Raw genomic sequence first — 27,553 nt, forward strand, 5'->3', positions numbered from 1 at the left:
TATAACCCAAACCTCAAACCCTAACCCACAAATATAACCCAAACCTCAAACCCTAACCCTAAAATCGCGGAAATCGGTTAACGTTTGACCGAGATATCGTCAAGTGATAATATAGGGTTTTTAAAGGGTAAGTCGATTGTGAAAACGACCCCTTCAGCGTATAAGCCTAATAAAAGCTCTTTTCACTATTATAACGTAGAATAGTAACCGTTACGTTGCGTACTAGCGTATCTTGTCCTATTACAGAATAATAACCGTTGTAATAAGTACCAAAATAACTCTTTTTAGCGTTTTACACTTATAAGTTAAATATATATTCAAACTCAAGGATTTGATTAGTTCTTTCAGGGAGCCGCGTATATTAAAGAATAGGGGCTATAAAAACGGTCTTTTCTACCGCTGCTAGGAGCACGCTAGTGGGCTCGCTTAGCTCTCTGAAGTAGCTCTTATTCGCCGTCGTAACGTAACGACATTTCTAAGAGGGATATTAGCTCTCGCAATAGCTAATAGCGAATAAGACGCTAGTCCGAGTTGGGAGTGTTCTTGACGACTAGCACGACACTTAATAGTCGGATTATATAGCCAAGTCCCGTGACTTAGTTAGACGTTCAGGGTTGATATAAGAGTGTTAGGTAATAACAAGCACTTATCTGCTTTTAGCTAGCCTCGCAATTCTAACTAATAGTAAAGCTAGACGATTCCAGCTTTCAAATAACGCTAGGCTAAGCGTAGTCTTGTAACTTCGTATAAGTTGTCTATCGTCGTATAACTAAGTGAGTAGCGCTGGTAAGGTAGCGACGACAAGGGTCGAAAAACAAAGGCTCGCTTAAGGTAACGAGTATAAGTCGTTAGGATATTATTACGCCGTCACCGGCAGTGTGATTTAAGCTTGATATAATGTAATAGCACAGTTTAGCGTTAGCGAGCACGTGAGCGAAATAACCACGGATCAGGTGATAACCTCTCTATTAGCGCGAATATCAAGCTGAGGAGCCCTCGATTCCGTGGAGGGCGCTCGAGCCTATATAGATAAATTCCCCGGGCTATTCCTGATTAGGACTAATTACATTTGACGTAAAACTTGACGTAAACTCCTGTAGTAGCGTAGAGCTATTTCCCTTTGCGTATAACTAAGTGGGTAACTGTCGGTAAACCCCTTCAGAGTTAACCGAGCTCCACCGAGTCTTACCGAGCTTTGCCGAGCTCTAGACTCTTCCTAATCAGGTATAGTAAAGAAGTGGTTACCACTACCTTTACATAAAATCACTACTTTTAATCTCTAATAATTAAAACTGCTCCTTAAATTTAAGACTAATTTCACTTGTAATAAGCTAATAAAGGCTAATAAGACTAGTTATAAGCTTTAAAACACTAGATTTATTGGTGCGTCGGCGCACCCAGCACTCCAGCCCCGACCTTCAGCGATGCTCTGAACTCTGCTGTATGTTCGCTTATATTTTATACTGATATCATCAAGTTACTGACATTTTATAGCTTCGAGATGCTCGTTCAGGGGCTTCTGGCTTTGTTTTAATGGGTCATCCCCCTGCGAAATTATCAGCTGCTGAAATCAATGAGCTCGCTTTGAACCCTTCTCGTCAGAATCTCGCTATTCTGATCGAGAGGCTATGCTGGACTAAAGGCGTATTGCTCTCCTTCATCGCCCGGAGCAGCTTTTGGGGATCAGACGTTAGCTTCGATAGGTATCTCAATGGATTGCGCCTGTAATATATGCATTCACTAAGGTGTATCGTGCCCTTGAATACTCTGCATAACTCGAATAGGTCTTCATACGCCGTGACCTCTGCGATGCTCAGAACTATTTCTCTTGGTACTCTAGATCTGGCTTGCTTCTGTTCTTCCATGGTGTCAGGTGCCAGTGGTAACGTAGTTGCTAAGTATACCCTGAACAAACGCCATGGCAGAGAACGAGTATGTCAAAAACGGCGTAGAGGTGATAGCGAAGACAAGAGACGAAGCTCAGAGAGAGTGGTGGCAACATTTAACATCAAGGATCAGAGCACAGCGGAACACGGTTTTCGTAATGTGATAAATATGTGGACGTCTGAGGCATTAAAGAACACGGACGATCCCAACAGACACTCATAGCGCACTACGCTCGTGGTACAGACGAGTACTACCGGAACCTCGCTTATCGTGAAGGCTCTAGCTGCTGGGGAGAGTATAATTGTGTCCGTTTACTTCAATGGCTCCACGGAGTTGGGAAGAAGCTCTGCATTCGCATCCGCGTCCATACCATGCTCACAGGTCTACATTCGCGAAATCGCCGCGGTGATGCGAGATGTCTTCGACTGCATGACTAAGATAAGAGGGTCTGAAGCGCGAGTACCTCACGAATCTGTGGACTTTCCGGCCTACGGATATGATGATGGTTTCCGTTGTCGCTAGAGGATCAATTGTCAGAAGAAGAAATCCAGGGTTTTGTATATGAGGCATCGCGTTTTCTTCATTCCTCGGGGACGATCACATTAGGATAGAGGCCCTAAGATATTCTAACGCTCCAGTAGATAGATATGGCCTATTCCCCTTTTAGTGGGAGTTCATTTTGCGCCTAGGTCTCCTTGGTGGCTCGTTCGAAGCGAGAAACACACCGGTCCGACTCACCAAAAAAGACGTCAGCAGCGACGACTTTAATATCGACAAAACCATTACTCTTATAGTTTTCGCCACAAAGCGTAAGCGAGAGATTGATGCGAGCACAGGATATATAGCTTGCTTTCAAGGCACGATGTTGAGACGGACAATTACTGTTATCGGATACTATCTTGCCCAGAACCTGGATGGTAACTCTGTTTGGAACCTCCCCGCTTTCACCATTTTCGTCTGCTAATAAATCTTAGATACGAGTCAACTTAACCTATTTTCTTCAACAAGCCGGGCTTCCCACAGACCAATCCTTCAACATGGCCATCATTGGCTACGGCTCAGGCCTAATCGGTGTCATCACAACTTGGTTCATCGTCCCTCACGTGGGCCGCCACGCAATGTACATCCGGGGACTATCCGCCATTGCTCTCTTGTTCCTCATCATCGGTATCCTCGGTATCCCTTCCGTGACTATTTTTCTTTCCAGGGGTATCGGCGCAATTCTCATCGTATTGTCATTTGTGCATAACATTTCCATTAGACCAGTCGCTTACTCCCTTGTGTCGGAACTCCCCTCTGCGCTACTAAAGAACAAGTCTGTCGTGATAGCAAGGCTCTGCTATAATACCAGCGGGATTCCAATTCATGTCATCGTCCTTTATATGATCAACCCTACTGCGTGGGGTGGGGTGCTAAAGCTGGGTTTTTCTGGGGAGGAAGCTGTCTCCTCACACTCATCTTTGCGTACTTTTGTATTCCGAGCCAAAGGATCGTACACCGGCTGAAGGTTATAGTGGCCAAAAGGAAGTAGCATTCAGATCAGCTTCCTCTAATCAAGCGGCTTCAAGATATAGCATGTCTCAATTGTCAAGAGGGACGAGGGCAACAACTACACAACCTGTGTCATTTAAAACTTTGACATTGTATAGAGTGTGTCACCGGGGCATGTTACTGCCTACTAGCGTATAAGGCTTCAGCATTACAGTATCTTGAGACTCATTAAGACAGCCTGGGATTGAATACTACCAGTACGGAGTATACCAGGGAGATCACTGGTCCGGCCCCCACATATAAAACATGGCAACCAGGGCAAGGGAGAATGCGGGGCCCGGGTCTTCAAATCAACACTGACGTCAACCTCAACGTCCATTTCCATTTCCACCCTCGGAGAGCTTTAGGAGTCGGAACATGTGCCTGCCAACCCCCTTAGTGGACTAGACTAGACTAACTAGTCTCGTAGTGTGACAGGGAAAGAAAAGCAGTCATCATTGAATCTTTAATCATTGATATTCAGTACCTCGAACAACTATTACTGTGTTCTTTCAAGTAAGTATTCTGGCTTGGATAGGCTTAGAGGCAATAGAAGCAAAGCTTCAGCTAACACTTCCTTTCAACTCAACAGTCAATAAACAACAAACAAAAAAGTCCCACATCTACAATCAACATGTCTTTCATCCTCCGAACCGCCAGATTCGCAGCTGTTCGCCCAGTCGTCGTTGCTACGAGACCTTTTAGCAGCACGAGCTTCATGGCATTAAAGGAGAGTGACCGCCGTAAGCTTATTGCCCATCCAGGGGAAACTGGGATTGGACTGACCCGAGAGTACTAGATAACCCTGATCAGGCCGAGTCAAACGAGAGACACAAGCAAGATTCGTTACAGAAGCAGAAAGAGGGAAAGGGACACTGGAAGGCGGAGTTGGCGAGTGACAGCGAGGAAGCTGTGAGTATTTCCGCCCCTCTGCTATCCGCTGGGCTGCTGCCAGAATTACTGGGTCTCGGGGTGGAACAACAAATGTTCTGGCAGATGTCTAACGCGGAGACAGCTCCTGGCATCTTTAAGCTGATAGATGATACTCATAGGTTGCCGCAGACCGATCAAGCAACGAGTCGATCGAGGAGATGCAGAAGAAGACGAAAGAGCACATAGAGAAGAAGCACAAGTAGGCGAAGGCTTTCTATTCCTACTGAAGCTTCTTGGTTTGCTCTCAGCGCCGAAGAACTTAAGATATCCCCTAAGCTGCCGTTCGGAACACACATTTTTACAGGGGGTAGGTAGCCTGAACCGAGGCCCTGTAATTAAGCGAGGAACGCCAGAATTTACCTTCTGAAAGAATTCGAGTGTTTAAGCCTCTTTCTGTCTACCTACGAGGAAGCCTACTCGTCCTGTTGGAATTCTGACGAATGTATGGAACACAATCCGGCCGCCAAGGTGAGACAATAAACGTAGGCGGGTCCCTGTCCGTATCGTTCATATAATCGTTCCACTACTATCAAACCTCTCTATTCCAAGCAGTTCATACTATCACAACTGTCTGTATAAGTCGTCGGTCACTCTCAAGCCAGTCCAAGGTTGAGTTCAAGGCCATCCACTACCTGTGATATGAAAAATTCATGAAGACGCCGTATGCCTAGTTGAGCCAAAGACTCGCCGGCAGAATATGTACAAAAACAAAACCTCCTTGGCCTCATGATTTCTTTCCACCTCAAGGCCCCGTAACCATTACCCCCACTCCCCCAAACAACCCCGAAATAACCAACGCCGTCAAAACTCCCGCTCCAGCTCTATCCGCCCTCGTCGCCGGTTCGATAACTTCAGTGCTCGAAGCGCTCTTACTCCCCGCATTCACGTTGCCCTGGCTCGTACCCCCCGTCCCATTCGTCACCAACGCCGGCGCCTCATCAATCAACAGGCTCTGCACCACACTCAGCGCGCTCATCTGCTGACCCAGCCCATAAAGCCCATCGTACGACTCGTACCAATGCTCGCCGCAGGTCACTCCGTCAATTCCACCTGAACATTGCGCTGCTGCTGCCGACGCGGATGTTTTCAGTTTCGAAATGATGGTATCGTGGTAGGCGGGGGCGAGTTTGGCGGTTGCGGCCATCCAGCGGGAGAGGTACGCTTTGAAGGATTGTTGGTCGGTATCGCAGGTCCCGACAGTGTTGACGGGCTCACAAGCTTGTTCATACATAACTCCATCCTTGAAGAAGATATCCGTGCCGTTCAACAGCCCTTCGAGACGGCCTAGCCAGGTACTGGATTGGTTTGTCTGGGTTCTGTTAGATTTTCCTCGTTTCGGGGATGCCAAGACTTACAAATTCATACATTACTGCTGACCCGAATAGGAAGATTCCCTGATTATATGAGAACTGAATATGGTCGATAGAACTACAGTTATCGGTATCGCTCGAGCCATCGTAGACCTTGTAGTCCGTACTGATCAAGCCGAAACCCTCCATCCAATCCCAGGTCTTCTCAGCCCAATCCGCATACGTCTGATTCCCCGTATACCTTGCCAGCCTCGATGCGATATTGAAGAAACAGCCATTCGCGATTGAATTCTTGTACGTGTATCCGGCATTGAATGTGAAGATCTGCCAGCGAAGTCCGCCGCCACATGTACTGTCATCCCACTTCAAGAAGTTAGCCTCACAATTCTAGGATAAAGCTTTTGGTTCTCAACACAGCAGGACATACCCTCGTCACCATCTCATTGAAAACAGCTTGCGTCAAGGCCAACCACTGCGGTTCATCATCTGGGGGGTTCGGGTAATTCATCTCCGCCGCAGACATAGCCGCCATCGCCCAAAATCCTTGATCATCATTCCCCTCCGTCTTGGTCTGATTCGTAGGCATAAAATCGTCGTTCTCCCCGACTTGCGAGAGCATAGCCGCCGTGACTGTCGGGTTGTAGGAATTGTCGTTGGTGTAGTACCAGTATTCGATCATGGTGCCGAACATGGCTCCTGCTTCCCACCAGTAGTAAGGGGACGGGAGGTTGCCTGGATTATTTCCGGTGTGGTTTCCGGTGTAGTAGTTCATCATTCCGTAGGCGATTGTTGAGGCTGCACTTTTGATTGAATCTTGGGGATGTTAGTTGAGGTGAGGAAACGAGAGAGGAGAAGAGACCTGTTGATGTGATAACCAAATCTATTGCACCCGCGACTTGAGTCCAAGAAGCACATATTGCTACACCAGCTATTATATGTGTCCCCCTCATCCTCACTTCTCAATGTTGACAAGTGAAAGTAGATCAATTGATATTTCGAGGGCAGATCTAATCAGGTATTCTTCCACACCATTCGATAAACAAAGACAACAAATGAAGCGAGATAGTTCGGTAGCGACAGTCAGCCAAGCCAAAAATACAACCAAAAGAAGCATTTCCAAGACAATCAAGAGTTCAAAAGACTGAAAGTAAGCAACAAACAGTCGCCATAACACAGCACCGCCCCACCACTAACGGGAGTGGAACATCAGCACTCATCTTTAATCTCCAGCTTCATGAAACGGGTCCCACGATGCTAGAAATAGGTTATGTACGAAATGTGAGTGGTCAATGGGACGAATGACCCAGAGAATGATGCCTTTTGTGGAGATCCTAGGTGTGTATTTAGTTGACGAGATGGTTTGGGGTTGAGAGTGACGAGGATGGATACGTATGCATGGGTGTGAGCTTACGCAACTCGTAGATGGATACGATGGAAGCATGGAGCCGCCTGGTGTGCTGGAAGTTCGGAAAACTTAGCTTCGACAGTAATCAATCAATGACTAGCGCGGCTCTTGGAATCATACAAGTGCTTCGGATCGCTGACGAAATTGAGCAGCCTTGGATCTCTGAGACGTTGAAGATATATCTTGGCATGATGATGATAGGAGGCTTGGAAATGCTTTTGCACTGTGGATCCCGAATGAGTCGTGGCGTCGATTTCCGTTGCCGGTTCCCGCCAGCCGAATTGAAAGGGGGCTGTGGGCCTGAATATCAAAGATTTGATTCTATTTACAAATAATCCTTTCGTATAGACATGTGATCATTCCTTTATCCAACCATCCATATAAACAATGCTCATATACTCGTCAAATCATGCAAATGCTCATCTAGTCTCCACAAGTTCCCATAACGCCCTCAAGACCATAATGCCTCCACCTTGCGTCTCAACCGTTCTCCCTCTTCCTCTATCATTCAAATCTCGGATCCGAATCTTCCTATCATTATTCTCAAAGTCCATATTCTGCTCTGGGACCTCGCGCCTATGCTTCTTGTCCTTCCACTGCTGAGGGATCCCATTGTTGCGATAATCTACAGCATTATCCGGTAGCTCAACCTCAGCATCAGGTTTAGTTTCAGAGAGAGGTGCGCCCCACCACATCCCAAACTTGCCATCAGAATCAATAGTCGTGAGCGCTGCTTTGGCATTGTGTTTGATCCAATTCCCGTATCTAGAACATCTCTTATCGTGCCATTTCTTGATCTCAAGCGGATTCGAAGGCGGATCAAGATCCTTGGTAAGAAAGAGCTCACTGGGAAGAACCAAGTGCTCTGGAAGGAGGGCACAGAACAACGTCAGGTGGTGGAAGAATATCCCCTTAAAAGTCTGCCCGTTCTGGGAACAGTATGCTTCAGAGTCACAAGATTCTTCCATGACACCTGAACGGCCAAGCCCATGCCATTTCCCAAGCTTTCGACCAGTCGTATCCTCCGGAATCACGCTGTGATGCTTCAAGCTCCATCCTGTGGCGGCAATGACATCCTCAATAAGCTTGTGACCTTCCTCCAGATACGATCGAGCTCCAGTGGCTTCGTACAGACCACGTTGACCAGAAAGTAAAACCCCCTGATTGTATGTGTAGACCATCTCGTTCCTTGAATCACATTTCGTGTTGGGCATGGAACCGTTCCTTGGATGCTCGCTAGACCAGCCAGAAATATGATATCCATCCACGTAAAGCCCCTTCGAATCCGTCATATTGCTATCTTTTAGCCATTTGTATGCTTCGATTGCTGCTGCAAGATATTTGGGATCGTGTGCTTTAGCCCCTCCATCCGTGCTCGAGGGTAAACCAAACGGAGATGCATTTTTGTCTCCGGGAAAATAAAGATACATGGATATCGAGGCCGCGATCCAAAGCTCGTTTGTGATAGCGTTTTTGTAGGGAGTGAGATAAGGCGACCAGATCACTAGATTCAAGAAGTCAGCCTTTATGGGCTCAAATATCTGGAGCACTTTTGACAGGTATTCCCGCCTGCTCTATTCGGTGGAGGATAGCAACAACTTACTTCCACCATTGCAAAGAGTTGTATCCCAGCCTTGCGACGCAATATCCCAGAATAAACGTGCTCGATGTGCAAAAGCCGGAGTCCATTGTTCACCATACCATCCTACCGTCTCGGATTTCTCGCCGTAATGAGCTTCCGAGTGGGTATTGATAAACTTTATACTCTCCAGCCATCCCAGAACCACCCACAACATATCATCGTACGCTTCTTGCCGCAAAGCAAAGGCGTCTTGGCCAAAATATGAGGCGGAAAGCTGGGAGAAGAACTTGTTAAGGATATTCTCTGCGTCTTTCGGAGAGGATAGAGATGGGAAGGAGGTCGATATTGTGCTCAGGGCAGCCGATAAGTATGTTCCGATGACCGCAGACGTCCAATCGATTGAGGTTGGCCATATTCCCTGCCAAATCGCAAAGTATTCGTCCTGCAAAACGTCCAGCGCCTCGAGGATGGCAGGAAGGGCTTTGGGGTGTTTTGGTTCGATTCGAATTGGTTGCTGCTCTTCTCGCAGAGGACCAAGTGGCTGCTGTTCGCTGAAGTGGACAGTCGATCCAGAAACCAATGAGATACCCAATATCCAGAGGAGTATCAGTTGTTTTCGAAGTCCTGGGAGAAACATGGTGTTTAGGCGGCGGAGAGTGGGATCCAAAGTGCAAAACGGGGACGATCAAGGAGGAAATAGTGACAACATCTAAATCTATTCAGATCAATGATTGAGGAGAGAACAAATGAGCCACGAGATCATGATAGTGCAATGCAATTAAAGGCGCACAGAGCAACGAAACAGTTGCTCGTCCCGGTCGTCCAAGTCCTCGTAACTGTTGCCAGCCAAGGCTGACGGCTAGGCGCGGGGTCCCCGATTTTGAGGTGATTGGATGTGGAGGGGCAGCTGTTCCACTTTTTTCTATAGATGAGCACACAACCAAAGCCATCTCAACATCACCTCCTTCTGCGCATAGACTCTGGGGATATTATATTGAGTTTGAAACTCTAAATCCATGCTATTGCGCTTGATGACCATCTCCTTCACTTCCGCTCCCAGCCGGAGACAGAGTCTGTTTTCCGGACATGGAATGATCAATCGAGCCAAGGGAACACGGTCATCACTTGTCCAACCCAGGCTTTGTACCTGACTTTAAAGTCCAAGAAGAGACTGTTTGGCTACTGTGACACTGGAACAATGCACAAACGTAGTCTGTGGAGCAAGACACAAGATAGATCCGCCGAAAGCCCGGTTACTGAAATATCACTTGCTCCCCGTTGCCTAGGTTCAGACCTTTTATTCCTAGGTCGTACGACAGTCTCCCATCCTAGATGTCCGGTTGTCCAAGTTGAACAATCTGAATAAATGTCCTGATCTCATAGACTCCACCTCAGTTGATACGACTAATTTTGGCCGTCCAGAATTACAGTCGGCTTTCTCCTTCTATTGAATGCGACATCCTGCATGAGGAGAGATGGCACGAGTCCGTCAGCAAGTCACCCGATGATAGAGCAGACTAAGCATCTTGAGGGCTGGCTCAATCTTTATACTGAACGATTGAAGAGTCGTTGACGTTCTTTCCAGCGAATCCCTCCATCTCAATCTCCGGGTCTCAGTCAAGCCTTTGTCTGAGCCCGCTGACGATCCGGCATCGCATGCGAAGAATTGGGCCAGAAAAGTATCAAGTCAAAAGTTACACACTTCGGATATGTGACACTTGATCGTCATCTATAAATCATGGGCAAGCAAGTGGCGCTGGAGAAGACACGCGGAGACTTTGTTCAACATCCAAATGATTTAGCGAGCCGTCTTCCAAATCACAACAAACTCCCAACAGCCCTCCCTCATCGTTCAGATACGTCAACACTCGTAATATTACCAACCAAGAGACTCAAAGGACCGACGATCCAATCGCCTCTCAAATTCATGCTCGGCAAAACAATTCTTCCTGACCGCATCTCTACAAGGATACATTTATCCAAATTAGCCGGTCGACCCTGATCCCTTCTGCCATAACGGAAGCGGGAGGTTATCCGCAAGAACTATTCTCCTCCTCCCTCCGCATCAACTAAACTCAACACCAACGCCACTTCACGCCACGTTCTTTGACAGACCATGTGCCTGGAGGAGGCGAAGAGGACCGGCGCGGGGTAGAGAACCCCATGTCATGCATCGATCTCGGGGAGGGGAAGATCGTGCCGGGTATTTACCTCAAACCCTGCCCCCATCTCGGCATCTCAGCAGACTGGTCAAAAGACAGAGAATACCCCTCCAACCATACCTGAAATGGACAGACGAAGCCACAATATGGGCATTTCGAGTCTGGGGATATGTTCATCTTGAGAAATTCTCAACGGGGGTAATGACAGCTGTGTTTGTTTACCCGGATGATCTGAACCGAGGTAGGTTAAGAGTGTATTTTAGAGACAAACAACGGGTGATGAAGCTGGGATGAACTGGATACGGGTTCGAATACCGCTCCGAGCTGCTGGTACTAAGCGGGGTGAAATGATGCAGGTCCAGATGAACATCTGAAATATCCATGTTCCTGTCGGCCTGGCGGATGAACAAATTTCAATTTGGTTCTCTTTATCCGGTCTCCTTTGGACGGTAGGGACCTGGGTGGCTATAAGTATAAGACTTTCGCCATGGATTCTCTTGTTTGCTTTCCGTATTGTTAATTCTTATTGTCCTCACTCTACGATGCGTTTCCAACCTGTCCTTGCTGCTCTTGCAGTCGTTCCTCTAGCGTCTGCCCAGTTACACGCTCTGGCCGTCAAGGCTGGGCTGAAGTATTTCGGGACAGCTACCGACGTTGGAGAATTGAACAATACTGAATATGTCAAGATCTTGAGAGACAAAAAGGAGTGGGGCCAATTGGTTGGAAGCAACGGACAGAAGGTGAGTTATGCGCACTTTGCTAGCGACTGATCTGACAATGTAAACAGTGGTTTGCAACCGAGCCAGAAGAAAACAAATTCGACTTCACTATGGGCGATGTAGTCACAAATCTGGCAAAGAAAGACGGCCGCATCCTGCGCTGCCACAACCTCGTCTGGCACTCCCAGCTCGCACCATGGGGTGTGTTCTCCCCTGCTTTATTTGTCTCCAAACTCCACTCCATCCCAGAATTCTGCTGACCTTCCCCTCAAGTCGAGTCCAAGACCTGGACAAAAGCAACGCTCACCGCCGCAATGGTAAACCACATCACCAACGTCGCCAAACACTACAAAGCGCAATGCTACGCCTGGGACGTCCTAAACGAAGCCCTCAACGAGGACGGCACCTACCGCAACACCACCTTCCTGCACCACATCGGCCCTGAATACATCAAGATCGCCTTTCGCGCAGCTGCAAAGGCAGACCCCCATGCCAAGCTCTACTACAACGACTACAACCTCGAGTCAGTAAACGACAAGACCAATTCTGCGCGCAAGAACATTGTGAAGTTTCTGCAAGATGATGGGATCCGTATTGATGGAGTGGGCATGCAGGCGCATTTTGTAGCGGGAAGCGCACCAAGCAAGGAGCAGCAAATTGATAATATGAAGAAGTTTGCTGCGATGGGGGTGGACGTTGCGGTAACAGAGTTGGATGTTAGGATCAACTTGCCGACGAACAAGACAAATCTGGCGGCGCAGGCGGTGGATTTTGCTAACACGGTCGAAGCGTGCTTGGAAGTTAACGCGTGTGTTGGGATTACAGTTTGGGACTTTTATGATCCGGTAGGTTCTTTTTTCCCTCTTCTCTGTTGGGTGTCCTCAAAGGAAAGGAGAGGAGAGTAGTCGGCTGACAGTACAACTGCAGTTCTCCTGGGTTCCAGATACCTTCCCAGGTCAAGGAGCAGCCACCCTCTGGTTCGCAGATTTCACCAAGCATCCAGCATATAAAGCGATGGTCGATGTTCTCAAGAAGTTCATCAAAGAGAATGGGAGTCATCATCACCACGGAAGGAACTGGCAGCCTTGGAGATCTTGAGGCATTGTCTATTTTCAAATCCATATCCAAGGAGAACTGGGTATAGAAACTTATTCTTGCAGACGTCATGTCAAAGTGCTTGTCTGGAGAGTGGTTAAACGCAGCCTATTCCCGAGTGTCTCTTCGAGCTCAACGACCGAGTCAAAAGAGAGCTTAACACTGAGGCAGGACATGGTTGTAGGGACTTGATGACCAGCAATCGCTTCACTGTTTATTTTAATGTACTCCCATTGACAAGATACCATGACTTTCCAGAGATCAACAGCTCTGATAACTCAATTACGAATCCAAACCTTAGGTTGGATACCAAGGTACGGAAATGCCTTCATTGACATCACATCGCCACCCGAATAGACCAAATCCGAAGCAAAGGAAATGGGGGGAAAAATAACCAGGTAACATGTATCAAACCGCGCGAGTATTCGTTCATACCTTTTGCAGTAGCTGTACCATGTCACAGGATCCGTACCGCCCTCCAAGCGCATTCTAGGTCGCCACTGCAATTGGTGGTAATTAAAGTTGCGACAGGCAACGCGAATGAGAAGGGTGAAGAGAGTTCATCGAGAGGAGTTCATGATAACAGGTGATGATTTATTCTTGGATATGTGTGTATTAGAGTCGTTGATCTCCCTGTCTCGAATCGATCCCTATTATTTCCCAGCTGCTTGGGGTGAGTTTTGCTTTGGTAGGTCGTGGCGACTTGGCCTGGGTGTCATCTTTGGTCAAAAGAATTCGATCACTATTCGTGAAACTCCGGGCATATAATGGAGTCCGAGTCCAAGCCCAGACTTATGTAAACGTCTGTCCCCTCGGGGCATTTCCGAGTTGCCCTCGGGCGTTTCTTGTATGCTGGTATTGACTTGAGTCAGTATTCCCTCACCAACTCGCTTAGTGTAAAGGTTGGGGTCATTCCTCAGGCTTCGACACCAGAAAGGCCAGCTTGAAATCAAGGAGTCAGGGAAGAGGTTCAAACAATTGGGTTTATTCCAGTCCATCGAAATTACGTCTCAGACTCTCAATCGTTGAGAGAGGCAAAAGAGAGGCGACGAGAATTGTGAGGAGGCGAAGTAACCCAAGGTCCGAGATTACTGAAAGTCAACCCAAACCTTTCTCAAATTACTGTAATCTCTGGGAAACCATCGCATGAACAATACTCGCCTTAAGCTTAACCTTTTCACATGCATTTCTCCGCTGTCCGTTGCTCCATTATTATTATTTCGAATTTGGAATTTGGTCTTCCGAGCATCTCGGGTCTCCACCAGACTACTACCATCCAAACCAGATCTTGGAATTCCCGACTTCCAGAAATTCCTTCAGTGGGGCGCATCGCGGAACTATCCATCAGCCAGTAGGTAGTAGTAGTCAACCAGTCAGTCATGTCGCGATTCCATTATTCCTACTATTATTCCGGTAACACCCCATCCACAATTAATCTCCCCATCAAAAAGACCAAGTTCAAATACTCGGCAACGATGTAACGGTCATCATCCCATCCATCAACATCATCATCCCATCCAAGTACAGTAATTCAGCCGTAAGCGAGCAGACGAGCAGACGAGCAGACAAGCAAACTCGCCGACTTACCACAGGAATAAATGCACTAGCTGTGCAGAGTTTTATGCCGACCTTGGCACTCTGCACAAGCCGGGAAACTAGCATATCTTTATGCTTGATGCTAGTGCCCATCTGAGTCTGGACCTCGTGCACAAACTATTGAATAAAGAAAATCCCCTCTTTTATCCCTGCTGCATAGCTCGCATAAGGGTAAATTAGGTACCTTAGCAAGGAACCATACCAATTCAAATCCTAATGCAAAGAATGCAAGCCCTGCTTTGCTGAGAGAGCTGTACCTCGGGGTGGACAGCATGCACTACTCTGGGCTACGGTACTGTACGCTGCTGCGCTGCGATGCGACGCCACGCGATAAGGAAAGACGCTGCGAATTGGGGCCTCTGGATAACGGAGAATAAAAAATTGGCACTACAGTACTGACGTGGCTCTGCCGGCTCCGGCTGCGCTGTGAGCCTGTGAACGACTTCAGGGGAGGTGGTTTGCTTGTGCCTGCTTGGCAGGGCAGATGTTGGCACGCCCCCCCCTCTGGGCATCGCCCACACCCACGTCCCACATCCACTTCAGCAGAGTGAGATCGCGCGTCGCCTGTGAGAGTTCGTCTGAGAGCCCGGAAATTGGAGATGAAATGGAGTCGCGGGTTTCAAGAAACACAAAAAGTATCATAGTCGTTGGGGTGACGACTGACGGGGAAGAAAACAGGGTCGAGCTTTGTTTATGTTTGGGGTTGCCTTTCCTCTTTGTTTGTTTCTTCTTTCTTTCGTCTGATGAATCAATCATCGTTGTTATGCTTAACCGACGAGATCTCCTCGATCGAGTCTCCTTCTCTGATGGATGATGATGTGATGCAAGAAAGCACCGAGGATTACTCCATCCCACCCTGCTCATGCAGACCAAGCCCTCTCTCTCTGTTGTCAGCAGCAGATCGTCAACTCAGGATCGTTATCGTTTCCCATCGGGAATAATGCGTGAATATCCCGCCATCCCTTGACTGGGCCGTTGCCCCTCTGCCGATCTCCACTCACACAACCATGGGCGCGGTCTGCGAAACAGAGTTCAGCCCTGGCTCGCCAGGCCAGGCACAACCCAGGCACGAGTGACTTCGGACAGGCACCCGATGCAGGAAGTGGGGTTCAAACGGTTTAGCGGGCTCATCGTCGGCCTCTAGAAAACATGGGAAGCATGGGAGGCATGGGAGGCATGGGAGGCATGGGAGGCATGGGAGGCATGGGAGGCATGGGAGGCATGGGACGGGTGCGCGCTGGTTCAGGTACTAGCCTGCTGTGAGGCCAATCACCGTTGGATCGCATCCAGTAAAACTCTTTCTCTGCGTTCTGTTCTTGTTCTCTTCCCTTGCGAAAAGTCTGCTAAATTACTGGACTATAATATTGTAAATTACTGTTTCGTACTTGTAATGTACTCTACTCTACTCTGCCTGGGTCATGTCATCCTGCCTCTTCGGGGCATACCTAGCTTGGCTAAGGTGCGAACTCTGCAGACTGTAGTGCTTGCTCCCCTCCCTCCCCCTCCCTCGCTCCCTCGCTCCCTCTCTCCCTCCCTCGAATAATGAATCGAGTAGTGCCCCTCCTTGCCCTTGCCCCTGCCCTTGCCCTTGCCCTTGCCCTCCCCATCCTCCGCGCCAAAAGAAACTCAACGTAAGAAGCTCCTCCACCACCGAGTCCACCACCCATGCGAAAAAGTACGTGGTCCCAACCGCGGGCCCAACCACGTCTGAGAAGGCCTCCGTTCTATGGATCCAACGTTCTGGATGCCGCAAATCCTGCCGCCGGCAAGAAAAAAAGTTGACCCACTATCATCCACCGTCCTCCCCACCAGTGTGTGTCCCTGATGGCACGATGGCAGGCCGAGCACTGGCCTGCAGGTTGTCCGCTGGGAGGGAGAGCCGTATAAGAATCTTCCCGATCCCCCCCTTTGACTTTTCCCCTCCCTTCAAACACAATCCTTTTGCCTGTCCTTACAGAATCTTTTCGGTACGCCGACGACGACGACGGACATTCCTTCATTCATTCCTTGCAATATCGATCTGTGATCATACACCATCACCAGCACTCCTTTGCTACAGACCTACACACCTTGTCTCAACGACATCAGAACGGCCGTCCTCCAAACAACAGGACATCACCAACTGCAACCGTCTCGACGACTCAGCATATCTATCCTTGATCCAGTACTCTTTGCTCCACAGTAGCTCATCAGTCCGATCGACCAACTTTGACAGAAAAGACCTCAAAACTTTCTATCAACCACACAATCCTTTAAAACTTCAAAATGCAATTCTTCAGCACCATCTTTGCAGCCACCGCGCTCGCAAGCGTCGCCGCCGCCGGCTCAGTCCACTTCGTCAACCAAGACAGCACCCAACGCACCATCATCTTCACCCCCAACGCCGGCCTCGAGAGCCTCCCAGAGCTCGTCATCCCCGGCTCCGAGACTGCCAACCAGACCTTCCCAACCGGCTGGATTGGTAACTGGTACTCTGTATCCGAGGGAGCTGCCAATGTCCCCGGCATGCTTGGTGAGGTCCGCTTCGACGGTTTCGCTGGCGCCACCTACTTTGACGTCTCTGCCATCGTCAACCCAGACGACCACAACGGCGTGAAGGAGATTTTCCCCCTGCACAGCAGCACCCCTGTCTCTGGGTGCCAGGAATTCCCTTGCGCGAACGCCTACAACAAGTGGGATGACATCGCGACCCTCAGCACCGATGGAGGCGACCTCGTCTGCCTCCTCGGCACCGTCAGCAACGAGCGCCGTCGCGGTGTCGTCGCGAAGATGTCCCGTGACTTCGTAACCGCATAAAATACCTTAAGATCGGGGAAAACAGCCTTGCTGGTCTCTACTCCCATGCGCACTCTTTTCATGGGAGAGAGAAGACTTTCCGGAGTTGGTTGGATTTCACGTCTGCGCCGCTTGCGTGCTGCGATGTCTAATGACTGTATGAATGTGAGCGAGCGCATGGCCTTTCAGGGCCTTGCCTACTCGTCATCACGACAAAGGTATACCGGACACAGACAAAACAAATAAATAGAAGGGTGGAATATTTTTTTTTATTGGGAATACCCTTTTGGAGTTTAGGCTCCGATAACACTCGTTTGGATAAAATTGGAAGAACAAAACCCCCCCTTATCAATGTCTACACTACACTTCTCTTCTGCACATACATATATTTAGGGATATCCAACCTTTGGATGCTTCTTTTTTCTTCGCGGGGATATAGGGAAATTTTTGAGAGAATGAAAGATTGATCAAACAAACAAACAAACAAACAAACAATGAGAGTAACTGGTGACTTGAAGAATGTGAGAACTGAACTAGCAACTGAGAATGGAATTCACCATGGGGCCACGCTCAACATTTTCTCCAGCTTCTCTTCTCTCACCACCACCAAGCGGGCGACCAAAGGCCCCGACAAACAGCGACCAGCCGACAGCCATACATACCATGCCAGTAATCAACCCTACGCAAATGAAGGAATGCGCGCGCGCGCGCGCACGCCGCCGTACCTTCCCAGCCCTCATATCTTAAGAGCTGTCGTGTATGTATCCTCCCTCCCCTCTTCTGCATTATTGTCGTGAGCGAGGGTTGGAGGTGTGATTGTTGTTGTCGTCAACTGAGACAGGTCGTGACCTGGGAAATTAGCCCCTGACGCCTGGACGCCTGGACGCCTGGACGCTTGCTCGCCTAGGTAGGGAGGCAGGTATTTGTGGGTCTTGGTGGTGCTATGGGTACGTACTGTAGATGGGAACCGAGGCTTAGATATGTTGTGCTGGAATGGTGTGATTATGAGAAGGGTTTTCAGAGGATTAGAGATGGAGATGGAAATGGAATCAGAAATGGAAATAGAATTGAGGTGTAGTAGAGTGAAAGCTGGGGAGCGTTGGAGGGAGGTTGTAGTTGACGTACGTGAGATTTACTTGACATTGTAATTTCCCATTTTGGGGGTTCAAGCGGATGACCTGCTTGAGGTCTTGGAAAGGGGTTAGAGAGGGAGAATTTATTCTGCCTCAAAGCTTTGATATTCAGATATTCAGCTATAGATATGTTTCTTGTATACTGATCTCTGGAGACCAGGCCTCAACATATCTGCTCTTTGTCTCTGTGAAACAAGAGTTCTTGAGGTCAGAAATATCCATGCTAACCAAAGTCCGCCTTCAGATCTTCGACGCTGAATCCTTCGACCATGTTGTTCAGATAGCATCTTCACCATTCTGGCCAGGTCATACTTTTCTGAAGCTTCTTCTCGCAGACAATCCATGTCTTCATATAATACCCAATGCCAATCCAAGCCTCATCATAACTTCGCACGACCCCTCCTCTCATGCCCCATCCCCATCCCCATCCCCATCCCTATCCCCATCCCCTTGACCAGCACTCCAATCCTCCTATGCTCCTTCTCATCACCCTGCTCCCCTTCGAACCCAAACTCCACCTCCTGACAATCCTCTCCTCCCACCCCATTAGCAAACTGCACAACCACGAAATCAACCGGCCTCCTCCCCAGCACCACCATAGGCGCATGCCACGTCCCCGCCGCATACGTGACGGCCTGTCCACCATGCGCGAGGAACGCCTGTATCCTGCTTAGATCAGGGAGTCCTCTGCCCGGTAAAGGTGTCCTATCCTCGCCCTTTAGATTTGAATTTGACTTTGAATTCGAATCCGGAACGGGAAATTGTGAGTCGAGTTCAGAAGGAGGTAATGATGGCGCGACGATGACGAGGTACTGGAGTTCGTGGGCGTGGGTGGGTGACAGGCCGAGAGGGATGAACGTTTGGGTTGTGTAGGGGTGGCGTTCTAGGATTGAGATGGGGAAGATACCACCATCTTTTTCTGTTGCATTATCTCCACTCCCAAACCTGCCTTCCCTAACTGATAACAGCCTCCTCGGCGCACAAACAAACATATTCATAACCGCCTTTGACGACACCCTACTCGGTGCTTGGGCGTAGAGATCGCGCATGTGCGTGACGTCTTGGTATTTGAGTGCGGAGCCTTGGTTTGCTGGGACGGCGTTGGGGGGGAGGGATGAGGGGGAGAGGGTTGAGGAGGGAGTGAGTGTTGGTTGTGGGTTGGCGATTACGGTTCCGAAGGGGGAGAATGTTGATTGTGCGAGGGGTGTGGGTGTGATGAGGATGGGGTGTGGTGGAGGGGGGATTTGGAGGGGCATTTTGAGGGGGGGATGAGTTGATGGTTCCAAGTCGGCGTAACGATATGAATGGGATGGATGACGGAGGTTGAATCTTGAGTCTGAAGGAGAGTTATGAGAGGGTATCTCAACCCTCGTCAAGCTGCTCAAGACGGCGGAATTGACTTTGAAGCGCTCAGAAATGAAGCCTATAAAATCGCCTCGTGATAATTCTACTCGTTATTAGCTCAATTCAGATTTACAGGGCTCTTCATTCGACATTACCACTTCAATCCGCTTCCCCTCACAGCTTCCAGATCTCAAACAATTAGCGTACGTGGGTTTTCTTCAAGACAAAAAAGATGTTCAGTTGAGAATCCCCCACTCTCGGTGCACGGACGAAATGGCGGGAGAGGTTCAGGTTGCTGGACCAATCCTCGCTTGTGGCCCCTTTTCTTTTTCTGATCATGTCAACATTGAGGGGAAAGCTGGGTGGAAGGATGTCGAATCGGGTTGTTGAATTGAAATGAAGTACTGTACTTTGCGAAGCAATTCTTATGGCTTCAGTCAGAACAATACAATGAAATCTATCTCGAGATAGAGGATGAGCTCTTGGGGGTCAATGATGGCTGTCTTTCACAGAGGGTTGGTATTTTATCTCCAGATCTGCTGATAGGCATCATTTCGGAGGACTTGTATTCCATGACAATGAAGATGATCTGCTGTCTACTCCTTACCGAAACTTGCATTGGCAAAAATGTCCCAAGCGAGGACGCACCCATCACCAGTCTGAAGAAAGATATCTCGATTTTAGCATTCGATTACTCCTGTATTCTAATCTCTAATAAGTTTAGTTTAACTCCTACACATCGTCAATTTACACAATGCCATTCCATCATAACGCCTCCCACTTTCCAGCCAATCCCTTCCCATCCCATCACCTATAAAGTCTCCCCTCATCAGCCTGAAAACCCACAATATAGCCCCTCCCCTCCCACACAATCGGTATCAACGTCAAAATATTCCCAAACGAAGTCCCATCCCTCCTATAATTCACGAAATGCACCCTCGCCTCCAATCCCGCATCAATCTTGGCCCTGACCTCCCTCCTAGCAAGCTCATTCGCCTCGTCTACTTTCCTGTCTGATGCCGATAAGGGTTGCTGGCCAGGCGTTTGTGCAGGTGGATGTTGCAAGAAGCGACAGTTGTGGCCGAGGATCTCGCGGCTGGTGTAGCCGGTGAGTCGCTCGAATGCTTCGGAGCAGTAGACTATGGGCTGGTCGGGGGCGTTGGCGTCACAGAGGACGAGGGCGACGCTGCTGTCGACGTTGCCGATTTCTATTTGGGGGTTTGGGCGTTGGTAGACTTGGAGCTGGGAGGGTGGTGTTAGCTAGTGATTTTTTTTTGGAAGAGATTTGAATTTTGAGAAGCTTTGTGAGCTATCACTTCATCCGGCCACTCCATAGTTTGAACAATCCAAGAGCCGCAGTGGGCGAAAGGATCAAGTGAGTTAGAGACATACCAGAATATCTATTATCCCAAATCCACTTGGTGCATACCTCTCCGGAATCGATGATATCAACGGATCGATAACCGCCTCCTTCTCAGGCTCAGTACCAGCCGAGCCCAAGGTCAAAGCATGTTTCTCTGAATTCTGCTGCTGCTGCTGCTGCTGCTCCGCTGACCTTCGTCGAAGCTATGTACCAGCCACAGATATTAGCTACCTATGCACGTCTGTATCCACTTCCTGATTTGGATCTTCTCTTGGTCCGAGTGTCTTGGTAGAATGTTAAGATATCTTCCTTACCTCACTGAGTCTCCTCGCCTGGTCCTGATATTCGGAGCTGGAGGTATTCATGCTCGCTCGCTAGTTTCCCCCCAACTGACTCGTAAAGGTTACCTTACCTACAATCGGCTGCTGTCGGCAAGAACACTTCTTGCAAGTCCCACTCGTCGCCGTCTACATACTGCAGAAACCAAAACCCAGAATATCAGAAAATTCCGCAGCCAGCTTGCTTTGTCTTTTGGTTGTGACGCGTCGTAGTAGTAATGTCGCTCTGGTGAGAGAGCATAGCGAAGTGAGGAAATGGAAAAGATGCAGGTCGGCACTTTCCCATTCTTTACGGAAGGTGGTCAGTTTTTAGTTGGTTCGATCGACACGGCTTTTGGTGGTATCGAGGATCGGGGGGCATGGGAATCTAGCTGGGCCTAGATACTATGCGCTTGTACCCTACAGCTGCCAGCGCGCTACCTTACGAAGTTAGGTAGTACCTCTGTAGTCTGTGAGATATCTAGGAACCCTTGATTGCTTGGTTCGAAGGGTAATTGTTAATACACTTACGTTCACGACCAATTGAATTTGGCGGTCACGTGAGAGGGGTTGATTTCAATGCCGTTCTTCTTTGGGAAGCAATGAGACATCTATGACTGTTCACATTTGCGTTGATAATAATCTCCGAATTCTCTCTCGAAGAGGATATACTCAAACAAGAAAGGGCCTCTCAGTTCGCTGCCACCCCCCTTACTCCTTGAGCTAAGTGAGATGCAACTGTCCTGAACAAACATCAAATCGTGATTGCTAAATCTGTTTGACTCGCTTTCAAAGAAAGGGATATTGACATCGTAACCAAACTCCAAACACCACAAATTCCACCTCCTTGAGCCAAGGTACCCACCGATTAAGGGCCCATATTTAAACGCCAATTGTACATACACAATCTTCTACTTCCTCCTCCGTCTCAACTCCCAGCTGTAATCCTCCACCTCATCCTCAACTTCGAGAAGCTGCTCTGCACTGTCTGAGGCTTCGGCTGGCAGCTCTGCGGGGTAGGACTCAGGGAATAGTGTCGTTTCAATCCCTTTATTCCCAAGCAGGAAATCACCAAAGTATTTCACAGCATTGAAAGCCTCTTCTCCCGTCGGCACAATGTTGTCCTTTGGCAACAAGAATCCGTAGCTACCAGTATCCCGAAGCTTGATCTGATAGCTGTATCGGACTTTCATCTCGTGGTAAAACCAATCTATTGCAGATCCACCACCAGTTTCCATACGGGAATATCCCCCTTGGCCCTTGAGCTTCCTGGATGATACAGCTCCTTCGCAAGCAGAAGCAACGCTGTATTGCTCACCACTTGAGATTCGAATGGCTTTGGCGAGTCCCATGCCCAATTCCTCCAGATTCTCCAGGCTTGGTGGATCGGCGTTGCAAGAGTACGAGTAGGGGTACAAGACCTGCTGTGAGTATGAATGCAAATCAAGAAATCCGACGAACTTTACTCCATTGTTGTCTGTTTCATTCTTCGCCCATTCAGCGAGTCGATGCGACTCAACAGCTTGGAATGGTTCATCTCCTGGATAGCTTTCTGAGCAAGGATTACTCTGGTACGTGGTCCCATCCCACTCAAATCCAAAGGTGCGGTCCAGATCAAGTCCTCGACAAAACCTGAGACTAGTTTGTTGACGATTCTTTCGCCACAAGCGATCATTCTCCCAAGTATAAACGTAACCGTCAGGGTTGACAGTTGGAATGAACACGAAATCGAATTCTTGAAGAAGTTTGGTAATCCCTGTAGACTTCCCGTATGAAGTGATCAGAGACCAGGCAATATATGTTACTGTGCTCACTGAGATCCATTCTCGGGCATGAGATCCACCAGATATAATGATTGTCTTCCTGGTCTCCTCATCATCCTGTGGAAGATTTGGGGAAACGCCCACTCGAAGTGCTGGTATATCCCGGCCTTCATAAGATGTCCCAATACTGATCATGCGGACATGGGTAGTGAACATCGAGGCCATTAGGCGCATCCATGGTACTAAAACAGAAAACGGTTGGTAGTCCTGGAAGAATATATTGTCAACTCCATCTGATGCTCTCAAAACAGGGGAAAAGGAACGATCGGGTCGTATCAAAGGTGGTTGTGAGTCGGAGAAGGCTAGAGAAGGGTAGGATTGGTAGATGGTCCTGGCCAAATCGGGCATCAGGTTCGAGTAGGCATTTTGTAGCGACTTTGGAAGTAGCCCCAGAAGGGAAGGAACCTGCCCTTGTTAGTACGCATGTGTAAATGCGATCCATAAAACATACATCGTCTTCTCTCAATCGAATATCTGCCCAATTATTGGTAAATTCCCAAACATCCAGAAACAACGTATCTGCAGCCTCTGCCAATGCTGTCTCCTCTTCGGCAGAGCTCAAATTGAATCTTAGCACCACGTCTCCTCCATATTTCGCAAGAAGGGTAGCTGGAAGTTGGGAAGTGACTGGTCGCGTGGGCTTGTCGTTGCTGGGTTGGCTGGCTGTTGGAGGTAGACCGAACAGTTTCTCAATCGCCGTATCTCGTACCCAAGTCCATTTAGGGAATATGCTATGTGACTTATGCGATTGATGTTCTGCGGAATGCTGGCGCTGGGTTGTAGAGAATTGGTTATCGGTGGTCCACGGTACAGCGAAGGCAGCAGTAAGAGGTACTATGCAAACCAGGAGGCCGACAACCAAGGAGAGAAAGAAGGGATTCGAGCGCTGCATCATGGCATTCAATGTGGCATCTGTCAACCAAATGGCGACGACGACTGAAGGAGAGTTGGTGTTTGGATGAGGATATTCAGAGGTTCAGAGCAGGACGATGGTGGGAAACTGGGCTGAGCTAGTGTGGTTTGCGTGGGGTCGTTGCCAAGGCTGGGGATGTCTAATCGCGCGATAAGAAAAGCAACAGCGTCACATCACTGCATATACAAACCATCATGAGTTCAGATCCATCGTACACGGTCTTTATTAGACTTCCATTTGCTCGTGGAGACTTTGTGGACCCGTTATCAGTATGTATTCCTGAAGAGTGAAGAACTATTGCTGATCTTCAGGTTGAATGGGATGCCACAAAGGACAAAGCCTTGTGGAAGATCCTCTCTAAGGCGTCGAAGAACAGTGATATTGACTGTAAGTATTCATAGATAGCTTCAAAACACAGCTAACATTCGAAGGGAATGAGCTGTTAGTTTACCAAACCTATCTAAGGAATAATCTAACAATTCAGAGCAACGAAATTCGAAGTTACCCTTGCTTTCCTCCTCCAACAAGCGGCATGGCTCTACGAGAGACAACTCCTGCAAGTACGGGCACAGATGAGGAAAGTTGGAGTATCAAAAGGCTCTACTGCACCCTCGCCAGTCCCATGGAATAACACTGAATCTGGGGGAGAAGGCATGAAGAGAACAAGTTCAGGTGGTGGAGGTAAACTTCAATTCATATCTCTGCGACCTAAGCTCACTTTCTAGGTCCACGAGTTACATCTGCTCTATCTTCCAGAAAGGACTCCCCTCTACCCAAGAACGAATCATCTGCTTCCGGAAGACCTCTGGCACCACCCTTCTCTCGCACTTCATCAGCAAATACAACCACCACATCTCGAAATCTACCTACTCAAACCAGTCCTCGACCACAACATGCCACGCTTCGAAGATCCCTCTCACCAGCTCCGAAAACCCGCCCTCCTCCCGTCTCAGCATCGCCTCCGCTTTCCCCATCCTCCTCTTTAAGTTCCGACTCCATACCTACTCACCAATCCCGACTTCTTCGGAATCGTCCCTCTCGCTACGCCAAGAAGACTGGTCAACAAGCTACGGCTCCAGATACTATAGAGTCGGATGACGAGCCAGCATTCATGCCAATCCTACATCAAGATCCCAGCGCTACACTTCGAGGGGATCCTCGAAACATTACGAGGAAGACGGGACATGCACATGCTACGAGCAAGAGACAGGTTGATTTGGGAGGACAGTCACAAACGTCGGATTCCTCGGCTAGCTCAGCACCTGCTTCGGCTGCTCCTAGAAGAGATATGCATGTGAGGGGAGAGAGGCCAGTTGGTCCGCTAAGTCCTCGAAGGACGGCAGAGTTGGCGGAGACTGGGAAAGGAAGTGGAAAGGGTAGTGATGGGACGCCGAGTATGGGGAGTAGTTTTAGTGATTTAGATGGTAAGCCGTTCCTAACTCGACGATGGCGATGGACTAACCAAAACAGATGCTTCCGTGACCCAGTCTGCTTTAGAAGAAGCGCTGGCCAGTAATATGCAGTCTGGAGGGGGAATGGCTAGCAGGATGAGCTCTATCAGCCAAGCTCTGAGGAGCAAGTACCTGTAAATGCGCTGGCAGATGTTGTAATTTGGACAGAAGGCATTCTGCATCGTGGATATGTATAATCAAGATTAAATCGTCGATATGTTTCATAATTACGAGAGATCAGCCCATGCTTCATCTCCCAACGCCATAGGTATTCCATTCCATATCTCCTTCCATATCCCAACCTAGAAATATCCAAACATCGCACTACCAACCAAAACCAAGGGTATCCAGACCAACGCACCCATTCCCTCGCTCCTCCATCCCATCGTAGCATCTCCCGTATTATTATAAAGCAGCGTCGGCGTCCCCGTAACATTAACCTGCTCATCCACCCCACAAACCACCTCACACCCCGGCGCACCCTTCCTCTTCTCCAGCACTCCCACAGCGCCCTTCGAATCTCTCTTTCTATTCTCCAACCCTCCATATGGCCCACTCGTATTATAGACCAACTCAATCCACTGAATCTGCAAGAACGCCTCATCAAAGAGACTCATATTTCCCGTCCATAAACCCCCATCACTCCACATATTGATGATTAACCCTGCTGGATCCTTCGGCGTCTGGAAACTGATATTGGCAACACTCTCACCATTCACATACCAGCTACTCATCTTTGGCATCCAATCCACGCGGTAAACATTCCACAGCGTCCAGTCCCTATCCCCAGGATTCGTGCCATTGACCGTCGCCTGCGGGACATCGTCTCCGGCTTTATCCACAGACGGCTGGTTGGTATACTGTACTCTATTTCTTGGATCGCGGGTTAGGATCTCGATGTCTGCTTCTTGCACATCGGACGCCGTGTCGCCTGCTAGATATGTGAATATTCCTGCGCAAGCACCGGGCGAGCCGGTCACTCGTGCCATGAAGCGCGCGGACATGTAGTGGAAGTCTTGCTCGACGGAGTCGATTTCGGCGACAGATTGGAAGGTTTCGTGGCGGGCGGTGCGCAGAGTGAGGTAGGATGTGTAGTCGGGGGAACTGTCGTTGCTTTGTTCTAGTTCTTGTCAGTAGATATTTAGAGCTCTGACGCCGAGGACCGTACGAATGTAGACATTATTTGGGGTATTGACCATGAAGACTGAAGCTCCAGATGATGCTAACGTATCGCTATTATTCCAATTCTGCACCGTCCACTCATTTTTCCACTCATCCTCAAGGAAGAACGGCGATGTTGCCAAGGCGTTGGTCGCATTCGTCGCATTGGTTGTGAACGGAGGTGGATTCGACGCTCCAGCTACATTTCTGTAGTCGTGGAATTGATGGTTCAGGAAATAGCCTTGCGAGGAGCCGTTCGTTCGGAAGCATGAGCATTCATCTCCGTTGTCTGTTGCTGCAATGGTGAGGCTGGTGAGGGAGAAGAGGAAGATGCTAGATAATAACGAGCCTGGTAATAATGCCATGGCAAAATGCGTGTGGCAAATGTAGTAGATAAGATGTGTAGATAGAGAGGGCAATTGAAGTTCACGATAAAGGAATAAAGATGAGCAATCGACAGGAACGTGTAACTGAGAAAGGACTGAATCGGAGCAAAGAACGAGTGAATAACGAGAGAGCCACAAACATAAGAAGGGACGAGAAACAAAAGTGGAAACAAGGAGAAGCAGACGATATTTCGAGCCACACCCAACGAGGCTCTTATTGTATTGGCTTCAGCCTTCGCGTTGCTTCATGAGGCACTAGCTGCGACGCGGAACCGCCTCTATTAGACCTGCAAGACGGTCTGGGCGCAGCATATGCATCAAGATGTGATGGTGTATTTTCAGCTGAGGAAGGAAGTGAGGATGAAGAAATGGTACACTGATACTATTGTCTTGGATGTTTTGGAGGGTTAAAGGAACGAATGGGTCATGGTTCAAGATGAAGAGATGCAGGGCAGAAGGCGGTCAAGTTGTCTTGACCAAACTATTCTTAGCGTTCTGCCGAGACCCTTCCGAACTTGAAGCTCTTGATCATCTCACAATGAAATAACTTATCTGACTATCCAGAATACGAACACTTATCTATCTTCGCCTCAGGGTACGAAAAGAATCTATGGTGTGAAGCGACGCCATGGTGATGGGATCATGAGCATATCCTGGAGATTTCGCTT

General features: G+C 48.7%; 13 protein-coding genes across 13 annotated transcripts; 6 read left to right on the forward strand and 7 right to left on the reverse strand.

Moving 5' to 3' along the window:
• Positions 1–2,924: 2,924 nt before the first annotated feature.
• ONS95_006403 (uncharacterized protein) lies at positions 2,925–3,392 on the forward strand (the record flags this gene model as incomplete). Its single annotated transcript, XM_058499864.1, has 1 exon — positions 2,925–3,392. The coding sequence occupies one exon, from the start codon at positions 2,925–2,927 to the stop codon at positions 3,390–3,392; it is 468 nt and encodes a 155-aa protein (XP_058349697.1).
• A 659-nt stretch (positions 3,393–4,051) lies between these two features.
• ONS95_006404 (uncharacterized protein) lies at positions 4,052–4,553 on the forward strand (the record flags this gene model as incomplete). Its single annotated transcript, XM_058499865.1, has 3 exons — positions 4,052–4,160; positions 4,217–4,329; positions 4,470–4,553. The coding sequence occupies 3 exons, from the start codon at positions 4,052–4,054 to the stop codon at positions 4,551–4,553; spliced, it is 306 nt and encodes a 101-aa protein (XP_058349698.1).
• A 539-nt stretch (positions 4,554–5,092) lies between these two features.
• Positions 5,093–6,435, reverse strand: DCW1_6 (hydrolase 76 protein; the record flags this gene model as incomplete). Its single annotated transcript, XM_058499866.1, has 3 exons — positions 5,093–5,659; positions 5,706–6,023; positions 6,088–6,435. The coding sequence occupies 3 exons, from the start codon at positions 6,433–6,435 to the stop codon at positions 5,093–5,095; spliced, it is 1,233 nt and encodes a 410-aa protein (XP_058349699.1).
• Positions 6,436–7,484: 1,049 nt separating this feature from the next.
• On the reverse strand, positions 7,485–9,284 carry ONS95_006406 (uncharacterized protein; the record flags this gene model as incomplete). The annotated part of the gene is made up of 2 exons (XM_058499867.1): positions 7,485–8,569; positions 8,669–9,284. 2 exons carry the CDS (start codon positions 9,282–9,284, stop codon positions 7,485–7,487), a joined length of 1,701 nt encoding a protein of 566 aa, XP_058349700.1.
• A 2,067-nt stretch (positions 9,285–11,351) lies between these two features.
• ONS95_006407 (uncharacterized protein) lies at positions 11,352–12,626 on the forward strand (the record flags this gene model as incomplete). The annotated part of the gene is made up of 4 exons (XM_058499868.1): positions 11,352–11,549; positions 11,597–11,729; positions 11,802–12,373; positions 12,456–12,626. 4 exons carry the CDS (start codon positions 11,352–11,354, stop codon positions 12,624–12,626), a joined length of 1,074 nt encoding a protein of 357 aa, XP_058349701.1.
• A 2,037-nt stretch (positions 12,627–14,663) lies between these two features.
• Positions 14,664–15,083, reverse strand: ONS95_006408 (uncharacterized protein; the record flags this gene model as incomplete). The annotated part of the gene is made up of 1 exon (XM_058499869.1): positions 14,664–15,083. One exon carries the CDS (start codon positions 15,081–15,083, stop codon positions 14,664–14,666), a length of 420 nt encoding a protein of 139 aa, XP_058349702.1.
• Positions 15,084–16,157: 1,074 nt separating this feature from the next.
• ONS95_006409 (uncharacterized protein) lies at positions 16,158–17,457 on the forward strand. Its single transcript, XM_058499870.1, has one exon. The coding sequence runs from the start codon at positions 16,485–16,487 to the stop codon at positions 17,013–17,015; it is 531 nt and encodes a 176-aa protein (XP_058349703.1). The 5' UTR covers positions 16,158–16,484; the 3' UTR covers positions 17,016–17,457.
• Positions 17,458–17,811, forward strand: ONS95_015037 (uncharacterized protein). Its single transcript, XM_058508722.1, has one exon. The coding sequence runs from the start codon at positions 17,489–17,491 to the stop codon at positions 17,789–17,791; it is 303 nt and encodes a 100-aa protein (XP_058349704.1). The 5' UTR covers positions 17,458–17,488; the 3' UTR covers positions 17,792–17,811.
• DAL3 (Ureidoglycolate lyase) lies at positions 17,812–19,704 on the reverse strand. The gene has a single exon (XM_058499871.1). It carries the CDS (start codon positions 19,381–19,383, stop codon positions 18,508–18,510), a length of 876 nt encoding a protein of 291 aa, XP_058349705.1. The 5' UTR covers positions 19,384–19,704; the 3' UTR covers positions 17,812–18,507.
• Positions 19,705–20,278: 574 nt separating this feature from the next.
• ONS95_006411 (uncharacterized protein) lies at positions 20,279–21,199 on the reverse strand (the record flags this gene model as incomplete). Its single annotated transcript, XM_058499872.1, has 3 exons — positions 20,279–20,713; positions 20,864–21,037; positions 21,149–21,199. The coding sequence occupies 3 exons, from the start codon at positions 21,197–21,199 to the stop codon at positions 20,279–20,281; spliced, it is 660 nt and encodes a 219-aa protein (XP_058349706.1).
• Positions 21,200–22,062: 863 nt separating this feature from the next.
• On the reverse strand, positions 22,063–23,869 carry ECM14 (putative metallocarboxypeptidase ecm14; the record flags this gene model as incomplete). Its single annotated transcript, XM_058499873.1, has 2 exons — positions 22,063–23,379; positions 23,426–23,869. 2 exons carry the CDS (start codon positions 23,867–23,869, stop codon positions 22,063–22,065), a joined length of 1,761 nt encoding a protein of 586 aa, XP_058349707.1.
• A 199-nt stretch (positions 23,870–24,068) lies between these two features.
• Positions 24,069–27,386, forward strand: ONS95_006413 (uncharacterized protein). Its single transcript, XM_058499874.1, has 6 exons — positions 24,069–24,156; positions 24,199–24,274; positions 24,319–24,328; positions 24,372–24,568; positions 24,613–25,311; positions 25,358–27,386. The coding sequence occupies exons 1-6, from the start codon at positions 24,082–24,084 to the stop codon at positions 25,474–25,476; spliced, it is 1,176 nt and encodes a 391-aa protein (XP_058349708.1). The 5' UTR covers positions 24,069–24,081; the 3' UTR covers positions 25,477–27,386.
• ONS95_006414 (uncharacterized protein) lies at positions 25,641–26,864 on the reverse strand (the record flags this gene model as incomplete). Its single annotated transcript, XM_058499875.1, has 2 exons — positions 25,641–26,458; positions 26,507–26,864. 2 exons carry the CDS (start codon positions 26,862–26,864, stop codon positions 25,641–25,643), a joined length of 1,176 nt encoding a protein of 391 aa, XP_058349709.1.
• Positions 27,387–27,553: the final 167 nt, after the last annotated feature.

This window comes from Cadophora gregata (genome assembly GCF_030347475.1).
Source record: "Cadophora gregata isolate MNR1 chromosome Unknown scaffold_18, whole genome shotgun sequence".
Classification (NCBI taxonomy): domain Eukaryota; kingdom Fungi; phylum Ascomycota; class Leotiomycetes; order Helotiales; family Ploettnerulaceae; genus Cadophora; species Cadophora gregata.